Source organism: Hirundo rustica, chromosome 23 (genome assembly GCF_015227805.2).
Source record: "Hirundo rustica isolate bHirRus1 chromosome 23, bHirRus1.pri.v3, whole genome shotgun sequence".
NCBI lineage: Eukaryota > Metazoa > Chordata > Aves > Passeriformes > Hirundinidae > Hirundo > Hirundo rustica.
In genome coordinates, this window is record NC_053472.1 from 1,672,525 (window position 1) to 1,688,811 (window position 16,287).

Below are 16,287 nucleotides of genomic sequence, written 5' to 3' on the forward strand. Positions count from 1 at the left end.
TACCAGGGCGGTGCTTCGTGAGTTGAGCTGAAGCCTCACGCTGTTCGAGTGCAAAGTTCCTGTTCTTGGATGTCCATTCCCAGCCCCTCCTTTGGGCCCGTGCTCCGGGCCCGCGCGGGGAGCTGGAACTGCTCCCTCATCCAGGTGAAAACTGAACCTCATTTTTTTTCTCTGGCTGAGTTTTCAGCTGGATCTGCCAGCAGATCTGACTCACTTGCTGGCCGCAGGATCCCTGGTGCAGATAGGAAGAATGCAAGCCAGGTCCTGAAGGAAGGTGTTGCTGCCCTCCTCGGCAGCAGCCCATCTTTAAATTGGCTGAAGAAACCGGTTGCGAAATCTCATTCTTGCTGAGAACCAGAGCCGAAGCAGTGAAGCAGGCGCCTCTCTCCGAGGCTGAGGCCAGCCTGAGGAAGGAGGGGAGGGGGTGTTGGCCCAAGGACCCTTGGGGACATGGCTGAAGGCAGCAGAGCTGTCACAGGTGTCCCTTCAGGGGTGTGGCACAGGTGTTGAGCTAACTGTGGGGAAGAAAATGGAAATATGAGGCGAAGTAGTGACAAAGCAGGGGGAGATCTGGGGGGGGGCCGGGCTCGAAGAGCAAAGGGTGAGAATTTCGTATGTCTTTGGCCTACTGTGATGGAACTGTTAAACTAATGATAGCCTTGGCTCCCTTGGGGGCTGAAAGCCCTGATTTAGGCATTTAAGCATAATTGCAGCCCGGCAGAACTGTGCGTCAGGCTAATGCTCTGTTCTCTCGCTTCCCCCCGAGGCCAGAGGAGGCAGGAGCCGTTCCCACTTCATTAGTATGGCAGCAGGGGGACTGTCTCAGCTCTTTTGCCGAAGTTAATAATAAAATTAAACTAATTGTTATGCCTGTTTGTGGAGAAGAAAGTGTGGCTTCCGGGATGATTTATTTCTTTTTCTCCTGCTGCCTGTCTTGCCGTGACCGGTGTCGGGATGGCGGGGGTGGGAAGCCCAGCTCTCCTCCCTCGGAGCGCAGATGTGTCTCGGGAGCAGAATCGTGACTCTGGCGTGTTTTCATCCGTGTGTGCCGAGGCACAGTGCACAAACTGTTAAATTTCCTTCCCTCGGCTCCCAAATCCATTCCTCCGGTCCATGCCAAAGCATGCGTTCTTCTATCAAGACCATATGTACGCCAAGACCGAGGTTCTAAAGTCAAGGTGTTTTTGAAATATGGGAGTGCAAATTAAGTATCTGAGTAATCTTAACTGTCTTCTAAAAAAAAAAAAAAAAAAAAAAAGAATTCTCTATCAGCCTCACATATAACTCAAAAGATTAATGGAAGGCTAAACTTTGATCCAAGTCCAACAGCTGATACCAACCATGAGACTTTCCAGGCCTGAAAGCAAAATAGAAAAATCCAATAAAAACGACCTCCTTCTCCATCTTTGAGGCACGCAGCCTCTTGGCCATAGTTTGGGCTAATACTGCTATTTTTTTCCTCAGCTGCTTAACCTCTTCTCAAGTCACCTTTGTCCTGGGCCACTGGATCTTACCTAGAGCAGTTAGAATAAATTAATGCCATTATTTAGGGTGTTTTATAGCTTTCTAAGAAACACATTTGCCTGATTATTGAGGAAGCCTGTCAGGATGTGGGATCCCCTGTCCTGTCTGGGACTCAGTCACTGTCTCGTTTGCTCAGCACTGTTTGTTTTTTCCTGCCATCTGCACCCGAGCAAACACTTGCTCTGTCTTTTGACAAAAATATCAACTTTCAGGTCTTGAAGGTCCCTTCCAATTCCAGCCATTCTGTGAGAAGTGGTGTGCCATTGGAAATTGCTGCACAATTGTTAAGGGACTTTAGTCCCCAAAATTGTTCTTTGGATTCATCACTGATTTCATGGGGGAGGTTTAAATGGTGTGAAGCAAGAAAAAAGCTCCATGCAAGGCTGCTTTATAAAAACATACATTACCTAAAAAGAAGTAAAAATACCAATTGAATCCTTAGATGGGAAGCAGCATAGGAAGTACTTGGATCTGGTTTAGCACTGATGGGTGTGGGTGCCGGGCATGGGGATGGGCAGAAATGAGGAGGCATTACTGAAATCCAAGCTGATGATTGCAAAGTTTGAGCAACTGTAGTTTCTCTCCTATATTCGGGAGATCCTTATCCTTCTGATAAAGATCTGGAGGGTGCACTTTCATTTGTTTAAAATGCAATAAATAAATATGAACAGAACATCAAAGGATGTTTTTTCTTGTAATTTTTAACTGCCTCTCCACTCAGTTTTCCTGCGGATCCCTTGGCATCCGTTTCGTTGTGTTCTGACCCGTTTGTGTCTCTCACGCTTGGTTTATGGAGTTACTGTCAGTAAACTGATTTTGTTGGGGTTTTGCCTTTCACATGTTTTTTAGGGGGGACTGAGAAAATCCCGGGCCTGTGGGACTGTTCGGGGCAGAGTTCCGTGCGTTTCCTAAAAGCACATGCAAAATCCCTTTGAAGGATGTAATTTTATCGCTTACACTCACGAAATCCTCTCTTTGGTGATGCCACAATTCCAACACAAACGCTTAATTATGTTTTTGTTTTGTTTTTTTTTCTCCCCAAATCCCCAACCGTTCTGTAGCTGCCTGGCTCCTTATCTCCAGCGCTCGGCTTCCTGTGATTTAGCAGCGCACAAACTGCAGCTCCAGTGCTCGAGGTGGAGAGGAGTAAAACGGGAGCACTTGAATGTCTTTTGCCCAAGCTGTGATTACAGCCCGGCGTTTCCCGGCGCTCGAGCCCTCTCTTCGGAGTGTAATTAGGAACACATTGATTCTTATTGCAGCTGGCAGCTGCTCGCTATTGCCTTTTTCAGCTTCTGACCCCCATAGTCCCGCTGACCTTTCCTGGGGTTAGTCGTAGGCCCTTTTCATTGTGATGGGCTCGAAGTGGCTCATGTGGAGTTGATTATTTCCTTGCTTGTCTGGCCTTTTTGGTGCCATAACTCCAAGTCACTTCCATTTTTTTCCCCCTGCTTTTGGCTGACCACAGTGAAAGGAAATGCTTTTGCTGGCGACAGGATCGGTTTGCACGCTTGACTGACTCGATTGAGACCCCTGAAAGGGGGGGAGGGGGAGGGTAATGAACACCGTAGGTGCTGCATTTGCTTTTTAAAGGTTGATGTTAATGATTGAGCGGTCATTAGGCATTCATAAAAACGAGGCTTCCCTCGCCTTTTGGCGCTGTGGGTCCGTGGCATCCCGCGGGCGGCGGTGGCGTTGGGAGCGGCGCGGAGCGCTCCGCTCCCACCTGCGCGGCACCGCCGGGAACAAACCGGGAATAAACCGGGAACAAACCGGGAACAAACCGGGGAGATCCGTCCGTGAAACCGCGGGCAGGCTGCCGCTGCCTCCCGGGCTGCAGCCCGCTCCTCCCAGCCCGGAAAGCTAATGAAGTCTATGTGCCAGCTGTTACACTCATTTTGCCAGACCCCAGGAGGACAGCATGAAGACAGTCAGTGATCAAAGGCTCTGGAGATCACTGAGGAGCCGAGCGGCAGGAATGTCTGATTGCTTTCTCTTGGAATGCCACAGGCTTCAATACCTCCTTTTTTTTTTTTTTTTCCCTTTTTTTTTTTTCCCTAAGGTGTCTTGGTGTGAGATTTAATGATCTAACTCAGCTTGCTCAGGCTGAAGCCAGAGTAGTTTAGTTATTTCAAGGGGATTCGTTTGCTCTAAATTTAGGCGGTTTGAAAATGTGTGGGTTTTGTTGTACTGATAGCAGGTTAAAAGAAAATTTTCCTGGTAATTCTAATAAATCTAGGGGAAAAAAAAACCCCAACAACAATTTGCTGAGCTTTGGGTGTTAAATCACATATAGCGTTATAAAGTGAGGTGGGATGAATCAATTTTGAGTTGCTGCTGTTTAGGAAAAAAGGGAAATGTGTGTATCCAAAGCTGGTATGCTCCAGAGGGCTGTCACCATGCAGCTGGTGGGCAGTGCCACTCCTGAGGCTCAGTCGTTTTTTTCTTGGGCTTCTTAGCAAAGGCCCTCATCTCCTGGAGGTGGAGTGGGCAACCTGAATAACTCCCTCTGTTCCTGAGCGTGCTGCTTCCTTCCTCCTCCTCCTCCTTCTGCTCTACCCAACATTTATAGGACCTGGAGCGTTTGGGTGGTGCAGAAACCCTTCCTCATTTAGCTGTTCCTCGTGGAGCAGCTCGCTGGAGGCTGGAAGAGCGTTGGAGGGGGGAGCGATGGAGCAGGAGCACAGAACAGATCGAGATGGGGTGGTGGCTGTTGGGAAGGGAGGTGGTTGTCCTGCCAGCTGGTCTGAGATGGCAGGAAGATGATTCAGGGAGCTAAACCAAAATGGGGATGAGATAATGCTCTTTTCATAGTGACTCTGGCTTCGGCTGCAAGGGTGGAGAGAAGTTCACGGTCCAGTAAATAAGTGGGGCAGGATCTCAGCTGTGTTTGGAAGGACACTTGGAGCTTGGCACCATGGGAATGCACGGAAAACAGCGTTTTGTGATCTTTTAGAGTGTGAAACCTTATTTGGGGGCAAGCATGGGTAGGAGTGAGTTAATTTGGAGGCGAGGGTTAAGTGTACTGTGCCAGGACCAGACCTGTGGAGCTGTACGTTGGAGACCACTGGTTTCTGCAGAAACAGCAACAAACATGAAGCTTTGGGAAGAGACAAGAGGCTCACTGCCAGGGCTGCAGAAATCCCAGCTGCTCTGGTCCTATGCCTCCACATCTTGGCTCAGTAGGGTGCTTCAGTGAGTCCAGGGGCTGCTCCCTGGTCTGGGATGGCCCATGTCCATCCTGGTGAGGTCTCCAGGCCACTCCAGATGTGTGACCCTGTGCCAGCTGCCCTGCAGCATCCTGTGTGCCATCCTGGCGTTGGGGACAGCCCTGCTCCTGTGCTGGGCTGTTGAACTGTCCCTTCCCCTCTGGTTTATTTTCGTGCCTGCGCACGGCACTCTGGAGGTTGCGGGGCTGAAACTGGGAGCTGCTGGACGCCTGTCCCCACAGCCCTTTCATAAAGGGCCTGTGACAAATGAGGCACACAGCTAGAATTGTGTCGTGTGCAGAAACACTTCATCTTACTAATTACGTCCAGGAGCACCAGGCGCACGTTTCTGGGTGCCCCTGTGTGTGCAGCATGCTTCCGAGGGGCAGGCATCCATGGGAATGGTCGGGATGACCCCTCCCTCTGGCACCAGTCTGTTATCTTCCTTGTTTCCCTTGATCCACGAGCAATAACCTACTTTAGAGCTGACAAGGAGGTCAAGTGCTGCATGAAGATAACTGGAGGATGACTTTAGGTGAAGAGGTCTGGAAGTAGAGCTGGCCTTTGCTCTGCTGTGCCTTTCTGCTGGGCTGGAGAAATGGCCAGGGAAAGTGAAACGTGCATTTCCCACAAAAGCCACGTCTGTCTCTCATCACCCTTGAATATTATTTGTATGAATAATTTCTCTTTTAGATTAAAATGCTCAGACTGTGACGCTTCTTACTTCGAAATAATTTGGACTATTTAATCCACAAGTGATGGAGATAAATCCTCCCAATCTAGGAACAGTGAACAGTGGGCAGAGTTATTCTGAGCAGAGCTCATCTTGGAGACTAGGGCACTGAAATGGAGCTGCATCTAACCAGGGTGGTTGTGTTTCAGACCCCAACAGGACTCCAGTGACTGGTACTTGCTGTCAAAATGTCCCAAATTTGCTGTCAAAATAACCCTTCGGGGTTATTGAAAATATAGCAAAGGGAAAGAGTCGTGTTTTTTCATCCCTAGGGCTTTTTTAATACAATATTAAAGAGGCGAAAAATTCTCCAGAGGATTGCTAAAGACCAAAAAACTACGAGCTGTGGTCTTGCCCCCTTTTCTGTATTTAACAAGGGGCTTCTGGAGCGTCACCATCTGCAGAAGAAAAAGAAAAGGATTTTTGGGTTATGTTGTGTTGCTGCGTCTTATCTGGCCCTGTGTTCCCGTAACTACCAGTGAGCAAGATGTTTCTGCCATCCCTTCGGAAGCAGATGTTGAGACTCTTCATTCAGATGCCCGAGTGTTGATGCTGAACAATCCTACTCCAGTTAAAGCCAATATTTTTTCCTTTTTTCCCCCCAGTCAAAGAACTTTGGTCTTTGTGGCTCGCTGTGTGTACTCACTGCTTTGCAGTTGATCTTACCACTCCACAAGCCTGCAAAAGCCAAACTGGTAGGTCAAAAGAGGAGTAGCTGTTGACACTGGCAGCGAGGAACATGTAAGGAGAAAGATAAACAGAGGGAAATCAGAGCCTGGATAAAGTAGATCTCCAAAGATAAAGTTTAGTTAAAGATAATGAGCTGGCCTTGTTTAAAAAGACAGCTGCAAAATAACCCAGTAGCTCCATGTGCTGGGGTTAAAGTTGACCCAGAATATACGTTTCATTGCTTTTGATAAATAAATAGTGGAGGGAAGATTTGGCAAAAAGCAACATTGCCCCCAGCCCTCTTCAGCAAAGTGTTTGATGTTAACAAGTTCTCTGGGTGTTTACTTTGTCCTCTGCGTGCGCTGGTGGAGCGGCGCTCCTGCCCTTGAACCGAGGGAGAATTCAAATAAACCAACCCCTTCGACACAGCTGGGCTCTTCTGCCATCTGCGGCTTCCCAAAACAGCCCCGGCTCGCCTTGGGAGCCAGCCTGGGCCACAGCATCGCCGGCTCTTCCCAACAGCTGAAATAAATTTGCTGGATCGGATAAAACTGCCCAGAAATGGGAGCAGGACTCGACAGCATTTCTTGCTGCCCTCTCAAGCTGTCAGTGTAACCCGGAGTGCAGTTTGTGGGCAGAAGTGGCAGTGGGCAAACAGCTCCATAAAATCCAGAGTGATCCTTTAATCACGATTGGAGGCTTTTCCTGATGCCTGATTTGCATATGTACTTTACAGTGATGCTGGGATGATAAAATACGGTTATTTTTAAATAAACCACAGGAATAATTTTGCTGTTGAGATCCGGATCCAGCCCCTTGGGAAGCAGATGGCTCTGTGAGCACTCAATAAACTGGGACTTGTTCCTACCAGTGTAGGAATAAGTGTGTGTTGCTGCACTTGCTTCTGTGCTCGAGTAAAACTCCTAGTTATTGTGTGTGTGTTGGATACGTGTTTATATACACAGCTGATAGATGAGATGTTTGAAGTCTATGTTGAGTGTTATCAGCAGCAGAATTGTATGGCCGGGCTGATAAATGAAGTAACTGTGCTAAATGAGCTCAGATCTTATCCATCATAAGTATTACACAAGGCCAGTAGGACATTTACATGAGCGACAGCTGTGGATTTATTGTTTTCTTGGAGAAATCAGTGTTTGATTGAGACTCAGAGTGTCAGAAACGCTGTTCCTGAGACTCACCTCGCTCAAGTTCTGTTGCTGGTTCCATGATTAATTCATAATCCGTTGGTTTAATAATTTACTGTGGAGTCATTTAGGTTGGAAAAGACCTCTGGGATCATATTTAGTTTGTGTTTTGCTGGTTTAATGATGTGGTTTTTAATTTTGATGATGAAAGTGAGATCTCACACAGAGGAATGGTCGTGTGTGATATGGCCGAGGAAAGGACTGCTCTCTCTAGAAGCAGCCGTGGAGTTAAATGTGGATACAATGGATGCCCCAAAAGTATATAGGAGAAAACACTTTTTTGGGGGTGAATATAAATGAGAACAAGACTGATATTGGTGTTTTTTCATTGTTCTGGTTTGCCTGTAAAGCCCAGCCGAAGGAGCCAGCAGATGACAGGTCTCAGTGAGCAGGTTTAGAGCGATTGAGAGCGGTAGCGGCATTGCAGCAGTAGATTCATAGAAACTTGTAAAACAAGTGCAGCCTGATGATAGATGGTCAAATGATTATTGTTTGCAAACAATATTATCTCCAATAGATAAGCTGTTTACTTTGGACTCCAGCTCCTCTGGGTGGAACAGAGTCTAATTTATCAAGGCAGAGCGGTTCAATGCGGATGCCTCATGCCCCAGCTGTGGAAAAAACTCTTACATTAAGAATAGTACTTGGAACCACAGTGAAGTTCAGCTCTAACTCACTTTTACAGATGGTTTCTATATTGCGAAGAATATTGGCTGTTTCCTGGTTGTGCTTTTCTTTCTTTCTTTTTTTTTTTTTTTTTAAACCCCAAACACTTTGTTGTAGGGGAGTTAAAAGACAAACTCCTGAAAGTCACAGTAGACATGTGCCTGTTTGTTTTGTAGCTGTTTCCGTGCCTCGTCTTAGTCTGGAGCTTCGCGCTTTCAATTTGGAAAATCTGGCGCTATGCATCCAGCCCCCGGGCGCTTCCAGGCACTGCTCCTCATCGCTGCCACCAGCCTTGTCACTGTCACCAGCACAGGTAAGGCCTCGCCTAAGCCGGGGAGTTTGAGGTTTTGGGGTTGAGCCCAAGCTTTGGAACAAGCGACGCTTGGGAGTGCGTTTCAAAATGGCCAGCTTTAGTGGATATTGTCAATAAGCTGCTTTTAAGGAAGCATGGAGCGCTGAAAGGCGGCCTTACACGCGGTATGTGACTTTGCTTGTGAAAACTTGGCTCAAGGCAAGCGCCAGAAGATGGAAGACTCTGGGTTACTTGTGTTTGTTCCTTGGGATCTCCGTGGATTCAGCTGGACGCCGATTCTGCTGCATGCAGTGCATCTTGTGTTCCCAGGGGTCGGGAGGGGTTTGGATTTGCAGGGGGAGAGGGGAATCAGCCCTTTGAAATGCGAAAGCTGATGCGTGGCTGCAGTTGGAACTGGCTCTGGCGTTAAAAAAAAAGACGAGGGATGGTTTTAATTGACACATCTGCTCTGTGTAGTCAGCTTGTCTTAACGTAACCACACAAAAAAGAAGCTTTTACTACTTTTAGCACTTCATAGCCAATCGTTATGAGCAAATGGGATAAATTTTATTTTTCAAGCAGTCATAGGAGATAAATTCCAGCTGCAGGGTCACTGCTACCAATTTTGCCTTTTTCGCAAAGTGCAGTGTTGGTGTCAGAAGTGAGGGCAGGGGCGAAGATGAAAGTAGCAGTATGATTTCAGCAATTGGTGGCAAGCAAACTGAAAGGTCAGTGCTTCTTTCTTATCCCTGGAAATTCAAACTGAACTAATAGGAAAAACGGTTTTCTAATTAAAAGCTAAAAATGGACATCTGGAGTCCTGCGAAATGTTTGGATACCATTTTTATGGATTTCATCTTTTTTTGTTAAGTGAAGCCACACTTTAATTTCCAGTTTTGTTTTATGTTTATGCAGATAGTTTATGGTTCAGTTAAAAATGTGCAGTTTCTCATCTGAAACTCATAACCAGAGCTGGGATGGACTGACTTGAGAAGAAAAGCATGAACCCAGGGCCCCACCTATAAGAAAACTGTCTCTGACTTGGATGTCATTTAATATCATCTTGACCCGCACTATCTGGAATTCCTTAGGTCCTTTACAAAATAGAAGTTGTTTTTCCCTGCCAATGTGTCTATTTTTAATTTAGTTTTTTTTCTCCTAATTTATATTACTAGCTAATTAAGTATTACTGGTGTTAATTGCCTTTTGCTTGCTTCCTTTATGCAAAATCTTTAGTGGAGAATTCAATAGAAAACAAATGGAAATACTTCCCAGCGTTTCATTGGCCAGGGTAGGAAAAAAATCTCTTCCAACAAGCAGGAATTTTCTTCTGGCAAATAAATGGATTCTCATAACCAAGTTCTGTGGAACTGAACCTTTTATTTATTAGCAGCTCTTCCTGTTTCTGTTCATCTTTACTCAGTAAAGATAATGGATGCCCAATTCATCATCCTTGTCCTGATGAAGTCCATGTATTTGGAATTAGCAAGAGCCTTTGCTGTTCGTCCAGCTTTTTTTATCCGGCTATTTTTAATTAGTTCTGCAGACTCGGAGACGGTTCTGTGTAAATACCTGGCAGGCTCCTGCCATTTCTAGCATTTTACAAGTCACGTCCGGGCCTGCTTCATATGGGACAGATCAGCTACAGCTGCGTGTTCCTGTGCTCCATCTCTTCAGGTGACGGGCGCCGTTTTCCTCTGGATAAATCCAGTGGGATTGCAATTTTTGCTGGCCCTGGCAAGCGTGATGCCTCTGCCTTGTGCACACTTGGGGATGTACCTCCCCCTTGCTGCACCTACCTCCATTTAATTGTCGTTACCCCCATCGTGGGGTTTGAATCTCGACGTTTTCCCAGCGTTTGAGAGCGAGCAGGAATCTCTCCTGAGTTCCTCTTGCCAAGGAAAAGGCAACGCTTGCTTGAGTATCACTTGCAACTCGGAGTTTAGAGACCCTTTATGTGGTGAGTCTTTCCTACCAATCAGCACATCGTTAACATTATCACCTGTGTCCGTGCAAAATCCTGGTCTCTAACTCAATACCTGTGTATTATTCCTTTCAGATCTAACTCCCCGTTTTATTTCTGAGCCCTCATCTACTGTCCAGAAGCCTGGCGAGCCCGTCCAACTCCGCTGCTCCGCCGAGCCCTCCACAGCTCGCATTTCCTGGCTCTTTAATGGGGAGCCTCTGCACAGCAGGGTGGGAGAAGTGGAAATCCAGGCAGGATCTTTGACAATCGTGTCCCTGAGCCCGGTGACGTGTGGGCGCTATCAGTGCGTGGCGAGCAGCGGCGTGGGCGCCGTGCTGAGCCGGCCGGCCACGGTGTCCATGGGCAGTAAGTTCATTTCTGTTCTTTACTCCTTGCCAGTTCTGTAGACCTCAGCTGGCTTGTATGGTTTGTTCCTTTGACTTGTAGAAAACACCTAGATCAGAATGTTCTGGGGCGTTTGTTTTCCTCAGCCCCTCAGTGTATAATTCCTCAGGATTATACACTCCTTGCCTTTTTTTTAATGACATCATCTGCGACTTGTCAGGTGGTGCAGCCCTGGAACAGATTCCCCAAAAAGCTTGTGGATCTCCACCTTTGGAGGCTTTTAAAGCCTCAGCTAGACCAAACCATACCTGCTGGATATGGTGTTGACGTCAGCCTCATTTCAAGTTGAAGGATCTCAAGGGTCTCCTTCAGCAAACACAAATGTTATTCAATGAAGTAATACTCATTTCCATAAATTGGCCTGAAAATACAAGATTCCCAAATGCTTCTCTTCACAAAGGATGTTGAAAGAACAGCTGAGCTGCCATGCCATTGCAGAAGCGTGCTTGAGAGTTGAGGTGAAATCTGTGGGAATTGTTGTCTGGGAAATAAGTGGGAGCTGCAGATTTTCATTTTAATTTGATTTGATCAAACCAGTGTTGATGTTCTTCAGGTGGGGACAGTGTTCTCTCTTCTTGGGGAGAGCTTCCCCTTCTCTTAGTTGCACTGGTTCTTCTGATCAGTCTTTGCCTTGGTGCTTGATCTGTAAATTAGGTGACCTTAAGGGATTTGGAAGAGGAAGGACAATATCTTCCACATGGAAAGGACGGTGCAGTGCTGAGAACAGGAGTACAGTATTCCTGCACGAGTGTGATTTGTCTGCTTGGGATCTGGGGGCTGTCTGAATCAGGTCTTTGTCAAGCAGGGTTTGAGTGATTTCTCTGGAAGGGTACCTCATCTATGGAGCATGTCCAAAATCCCCTTGGGAGGAAAATCTCTTAGAAGTGTTTTGGTAAAGTACTGACCCATGGCCAGCGCCTCTCAAGAGAGCTCCAAGGGTGGCCAACGTAGGAAAACTTCACAGCCTTAAAGAAGCTTGAACGTGGAGGGAGTAGAAGAGCAGCTTTCACACTTCCCTCCTCCCTTGGAGGTTTTAGCAGCACGCAGGAAGGTGCTGGGAGCTCTGCCTGCCCCACTGCACTGTGTTCATTACCATCCCAGAAAGACAATTCCATGTTTTTATTGACAGGCTTCCTGCTGTCAGTGTGAATTGTCTTCTGTAGTGCCCATGGAGCCTGTGAGGAGTCCTGCAGCCTTTCCAGTGTCTGCTGTCTTTTCTGGGAGCAGTTGAGGGGGTGTAGGAATTATTTTTTCTCCTCACTGTTCCCATGTCAAAGCTGGTGCTTTCTGTAGTAGGGAAGTGGATAAGGAGGGTTTATGCTCTTATGGGCTGCAGGATAGACCAGGCTTGTTGATGTTGAATGTCCAAAAGCTGCACCTTTGAAGAAAATCAGCACGAAACCAACTGGTTTCAATTCTGAACACAAATACTGAGCTTACTGCCCTTCCCCTCTCCCAAGCCATGACTGCTCTTAGCCTGTTCCCGACTCTCTGCAGGTTTGGCTGATTTTGATGCCTTGGGGACGGCTGCTGTTGCAGCAGAGGAAGGAGGCACAGCTCTCATCGGGTGCAAGGTGCCAGAAAGTCACCCCAAAGCACAGGTTCGCTTCCAAGTGCGGGGGAAATGGCTGGAACAATCAACAGGTGAGATGTTTTGTGCAATATAAGCATCCAACAAAAGCTTGCCTGGAGTTTTTTTCTTTGAACCTAAAGGAAAAACATCCTCTGGAAACTTGCAGAACTTCCTGTGCAGATCTCTTTATCTAAACCTACCCTTGGAAATGAGTCTCCTTTGCGTGGTGGTTTCTTTGTGATTGTGTGTGTAGAATTAATAGGTATAGCAGACAAATTAACTTGAAAAACAGCAAAAATCTTTTGAAACCAAATTAAATTTTAACTGCCTTTTCATCTTCCCCACTTGTTTAGACAACTACCTAATTCTTCCATCTGGAAACCTGCAAATTTTGAATGTATCTTTAGAAGACAAAGGTTCCTACAAGTGTGCAGTGTACAACCCAGTTACTCACGACCTCAGAGTAGAGCTCACTGGACGGAAGCTCACAGTCACACGTGAGTATTCAGTTCAGCTTTCCAGAATTAATACAGCTCAAACAGAATAAATAACATCCCTGGGGTTTTCAGCAAGGACATATCAGTGCCTCCAACACCGTGTTATGTAAGAGCTCTCCTGCATTCTTTGCACATTCAGTTCTTACTTCCCCCAACTGTGGACTGCTTTTCAAAACCCAGGCAGTCACCTCTGGAAAGGGAATACTGCAAATACTTCTGTCCCCAAATCTATTTTGGAGCAGGACTTCTGGAAGACATTGTGCTCAGTCCCGAGTGTGGTGTTTGAAAGACTTGGAGGAGGACAGCGAATGGGATGGGAGGGTGCGGTTTAAAACTTGATTCGTTTCTCCTTCAAGGAAAAACCAAGAGAATTAGGATTGTTCAGCTTGTAAAATAGGTTTAGGGGTGACCTAATTGTGACGTTCCGGTACCTGAAGGAAGCCTACAAGAAAAATGGAGAGAGAGGGCCTGGAGTGACAGGACAAGGGGGAATGGCGCTGATAGAGAGTAGGTTTATGTTAGATGTTGGGTCCCTGTGAGGGTGGTGAGTCCCTGTGAGCTTTCTGCCAAGAAAAGCTGTGGCTGTCCCATCCCTGGAAGAGTTCAGGGCCAGGCTGGACAGTGCTTGGAACAACCCAGTCTAGTGGAAGGTGACCAGAAGCCCAAACCATTCCGTGATTATATTCCACGATTCATCTCCTTTTCTCCAGGCCCTTCTTCAGGTGGCTCCCACATCCTTCACCCGCTGGCTCCCCAGAGCCTGGCAGTGCCCCGGCACAGCTCCCTGACCCTGGAGTGTGTGGTCAGTGGGTCAGCTCCAGCCCCCATCCGCTGGGTGAAGGACGGCCGGGATGTGCTGAGGAGAGGCAGGTGGAAGCTGCTGCACTCTCACCTGGTCACGGACCGGCTCGAGCCATGGGACGCTGGAAATTACTCCTGCGTGGTGGGAAGTGACTCTGGAACAGTGAAATATGTTAACTATTCGCTTACTGTACTTGGTAAGGAGTGAAGATACCCTTTGTATACCTGCTAGTTTTGGCGTGTGCTTCCAAACGGCCTTGCATTCTTTCTCAGCCTTAAGCGTATTAAAATAAAGAATACAGGTCTGTTTATAATGACCGTATCCCATCATTTCTCCCAAGTTAAAATCCGTAATTGTTTATCTCTTCAAACCATTATCTGAAATAACGAAACAGAGAAGGATAACAAACTCCAAGGGAAGAACTGATCCATTTATTTTCCTACAGAGTGCCAGTGCAGTAATGTGCCAGGGACCAGATTTGCTTCTTTTGAGGTTGTATGTGAACAAAAAGCTGGCGAGGGAAGGGGTGATATGTTTGGATGAGAACATAAACAAAAGCAAAAGAAACATAATCATATAGTCAGCCTATTTTGTTTGGCTGCTAGTTGTTCCTCACCTCCCCTTTCCATTGTAGCAGATTTTCCTGGTATTTGAGTTTTTCTGCATTCGTGACAGATTTTGTTTGGGTTTTAAAATGCGTATGCTAGAGTTACTCAGAAAACAGAGTGTTGACACACAACACACCTCTTCTAGGGGGATGTCGCTAAGTAATTGTTTTGAAAATAGAAGTGTTTTATTTACAAGATTAATGCAAACATGTGGCTGTTGGAATAAAAGGGAGAAACCATTCAGATAAGCCCAGGTGTGGGAAAACCAGCTTCGGGCTGCGCAGTTTGTGGTCCTTGCTCAGCCTTTGGATGCGATAAACCTGTGTAATGTTTCCCAGCGGTTTTTTCGGGACTTACTCTAAGTCGCCTACATGGAATCATTTCCATTTCCAGAACCTGCCTCGCTCTCCAGGGGGCTGCAGGACGAAACCGTGGCCGCCGGGGCGAGCGTCCATTTCTGGTGCGACGTTGGCGGCAGCCCCGCTCCCGCGCTGGCCTGGCTCCACAACGCCGCTCCTCTCCGTCCCTCCCCGCGACACTTCCCCGCCGGGAGCCACCTGCGGATCTGCGGGGTCACGCTGGAGGACTCTGGCTTGTACCAGTGCGTGGCAAACAACGGAATTGGGTTCGTGCAGTCCACGGGGAGACTCCGTGTCCAGCCAGGTAGGAGCACTTGCAGCCCTCAAGGGCTCACGTTAAGCAGTTATACTTTAAGCTTTATTCTTTTGTGTTGTTTTTCTTTTTTTTCCCTCTAGATTATGTATTAATTTGTTTCTGGCCACTAATCTTACAAAGAAGGTGCTTTGAGCTGGATTTTAAGAGATGTAGGGATTTCTGGGGTAGCGTGGCTGCTCGACATTTAAAACCTGGATTATCAGCTGCAATCAAATCAGCTTATGATTGGATTTGATGCGATTTATTCTTAAATAGAATCAGGATCCTGTTGTGCTGGATGAGCTGGTACTCCTAGTAGTATTGGCTGCAGAGTAGTTAAGCCTGTTCCATAATCAAGTTTACACAACAATCATCAGGTCTGAGGTTAATGCACGCTTCCCCTCTATCAGATTGGCAGGATCAGGTATCAGTAGTCTTTTTGATCTCTTTTTCTGTCTAAGATACCTTCTAATACCCAGAGAAGTTGATTTCTGCTGGCACAAAGATGCTGGCAAGACTGTTGCTGTCCCTGTCCTCTCCCTGTCGTGCGTAGCTGAAGCTTTGAACCTTCTCTGGACCAGCTGTGGTTGGTGTGAGCTGTGCAGAGCCTGGCTGAGCAGAGATTTCATGGCCTCTGTGTGTGTGGAGTGGACTAAGCCAGCCTTGCCTGCTCTGTGTTCCTCGCCGACAGTCAAGCCTTTGTCATCTGGAGAATTTAAAGTGTGGTTTGAGTGTAGGTTTTTATCAGCCTCCTCTAAGGAGGAGTCTGTGCTGATCTCTTCAGTCTGGAAGGGGAGTCTAGAGATGCTGTGCAGAGAAGAAATAATTGTTAAAATGGCTAGAAAGAACCACGTGTGATTTTTTTTTTAGGCTGTATTGACTTGTTTATTGACTTGTTCCAGCATTAAGAGTCCTACCCCTTAGCTGAATTCCTTCTTTGGTTGTATTTCCCCCCAGGCAAAGACTCTGTCCCCATCATCATCTCTTCCCCAGCCAACACCACTGTGGTGGCCGGAGGGGACGCGACCCTGTCCTGCAATGCCACCGGCTTTCCCGCTCCCCTGATCCGCTGGTACGACAGCAGAGGCCTCCTGATCAGCCCCCCTGCCCGGGGGCTTCACCCCACAGCACAGAGCCCTCCCCAGGCAGGGACAGAGCCCTCGTGCCCCTCGGTGCCCCGCCTGGGCTGGGGCTCCCTGCGCCTGCGGAACGTGACGCCGGAGCGCGCCGGGGAGTTCCGCTGCGAAGCCAGCAACGAGCACGGCTCTGCCCTGTCCGCCGCCTTCCTCACGGTCGGTAAGTGCAAGCCCCAGGCCGCCCTCTTGACTCGCTGATTTAGGTGAGGGACGCCTCGAAAGAAGAAAGGAGTGGCGGGTTGGGTGGGGTGGAGTGTTGGGGAAAGGGAGCAGAGGAGTCTTGGTTGTCTTCATGGACCGGTTCCTCCCTCCCACCTTGGGCAGAGGAGGAATGACGTGTGCACTGCA

At 47.6% G+C, this 16,287-nt stretch overlaps 1 protein-coding gene across 6 annotated transcripts in view; it reads left to right on the plus strand.

Annotated features, from left to right (window-relative positions):
- CDON (cell adhesion associated, oncogene regulated) overlaps nucleotides 1-16,287 on the plus strand; it is a 56,382-nt gene that overhangs the window by 10,740 nt on the left and 29,355 nt on the right. For 4 of the 6 annotated variants that reach the window (XR_009208478.1, XM_040085160.2, XM_040085162.2 and 1 more), the window contains exons 2-8: nucleotides 8,183-8,319; nucleotides 10,358-10,630; nucleotides 12,167-12,313; nucleotides 12,596-12,739; nucleotides 13,450-13,737; nucleotides 14,543-14,812; nucleotides 15,761-16,099. Coding sequence is in view for 5 of the 6 variants with exons in the window: in XM_040085160.2 (XP_039941094.1) it covers nucleotides 8,244-8,319; nucleotides 10,358-10,630; nucleotides 12,167-12,313; nucleotides 12,596-12,739; nucleotides 13,450-13,737; nucleotides 14,543-14,812; nucleotides 15,761-16,099 (1,537 nt within the window). In the remaining variant the exon portion in view is untranslated. Of the gene's footprint in view, nucleotides 1-6,140; nucleotides 6,162-8,042; nucleotides 8,064-8,182; nucleotides 8,320-10,357; nucleotides 10,631-12,166; nucleotides 12,314-12,595; nucleotides 12,740-13,449; nucleotides 13,738-14,542; nucleotides 14,813-15,760; nucleotides 16,100-16,287 lie in introns of those variants that run through there. The other 2 variants (XM_040085163.2, XM_040085164.2) reach the window with 2 other exon arrangements.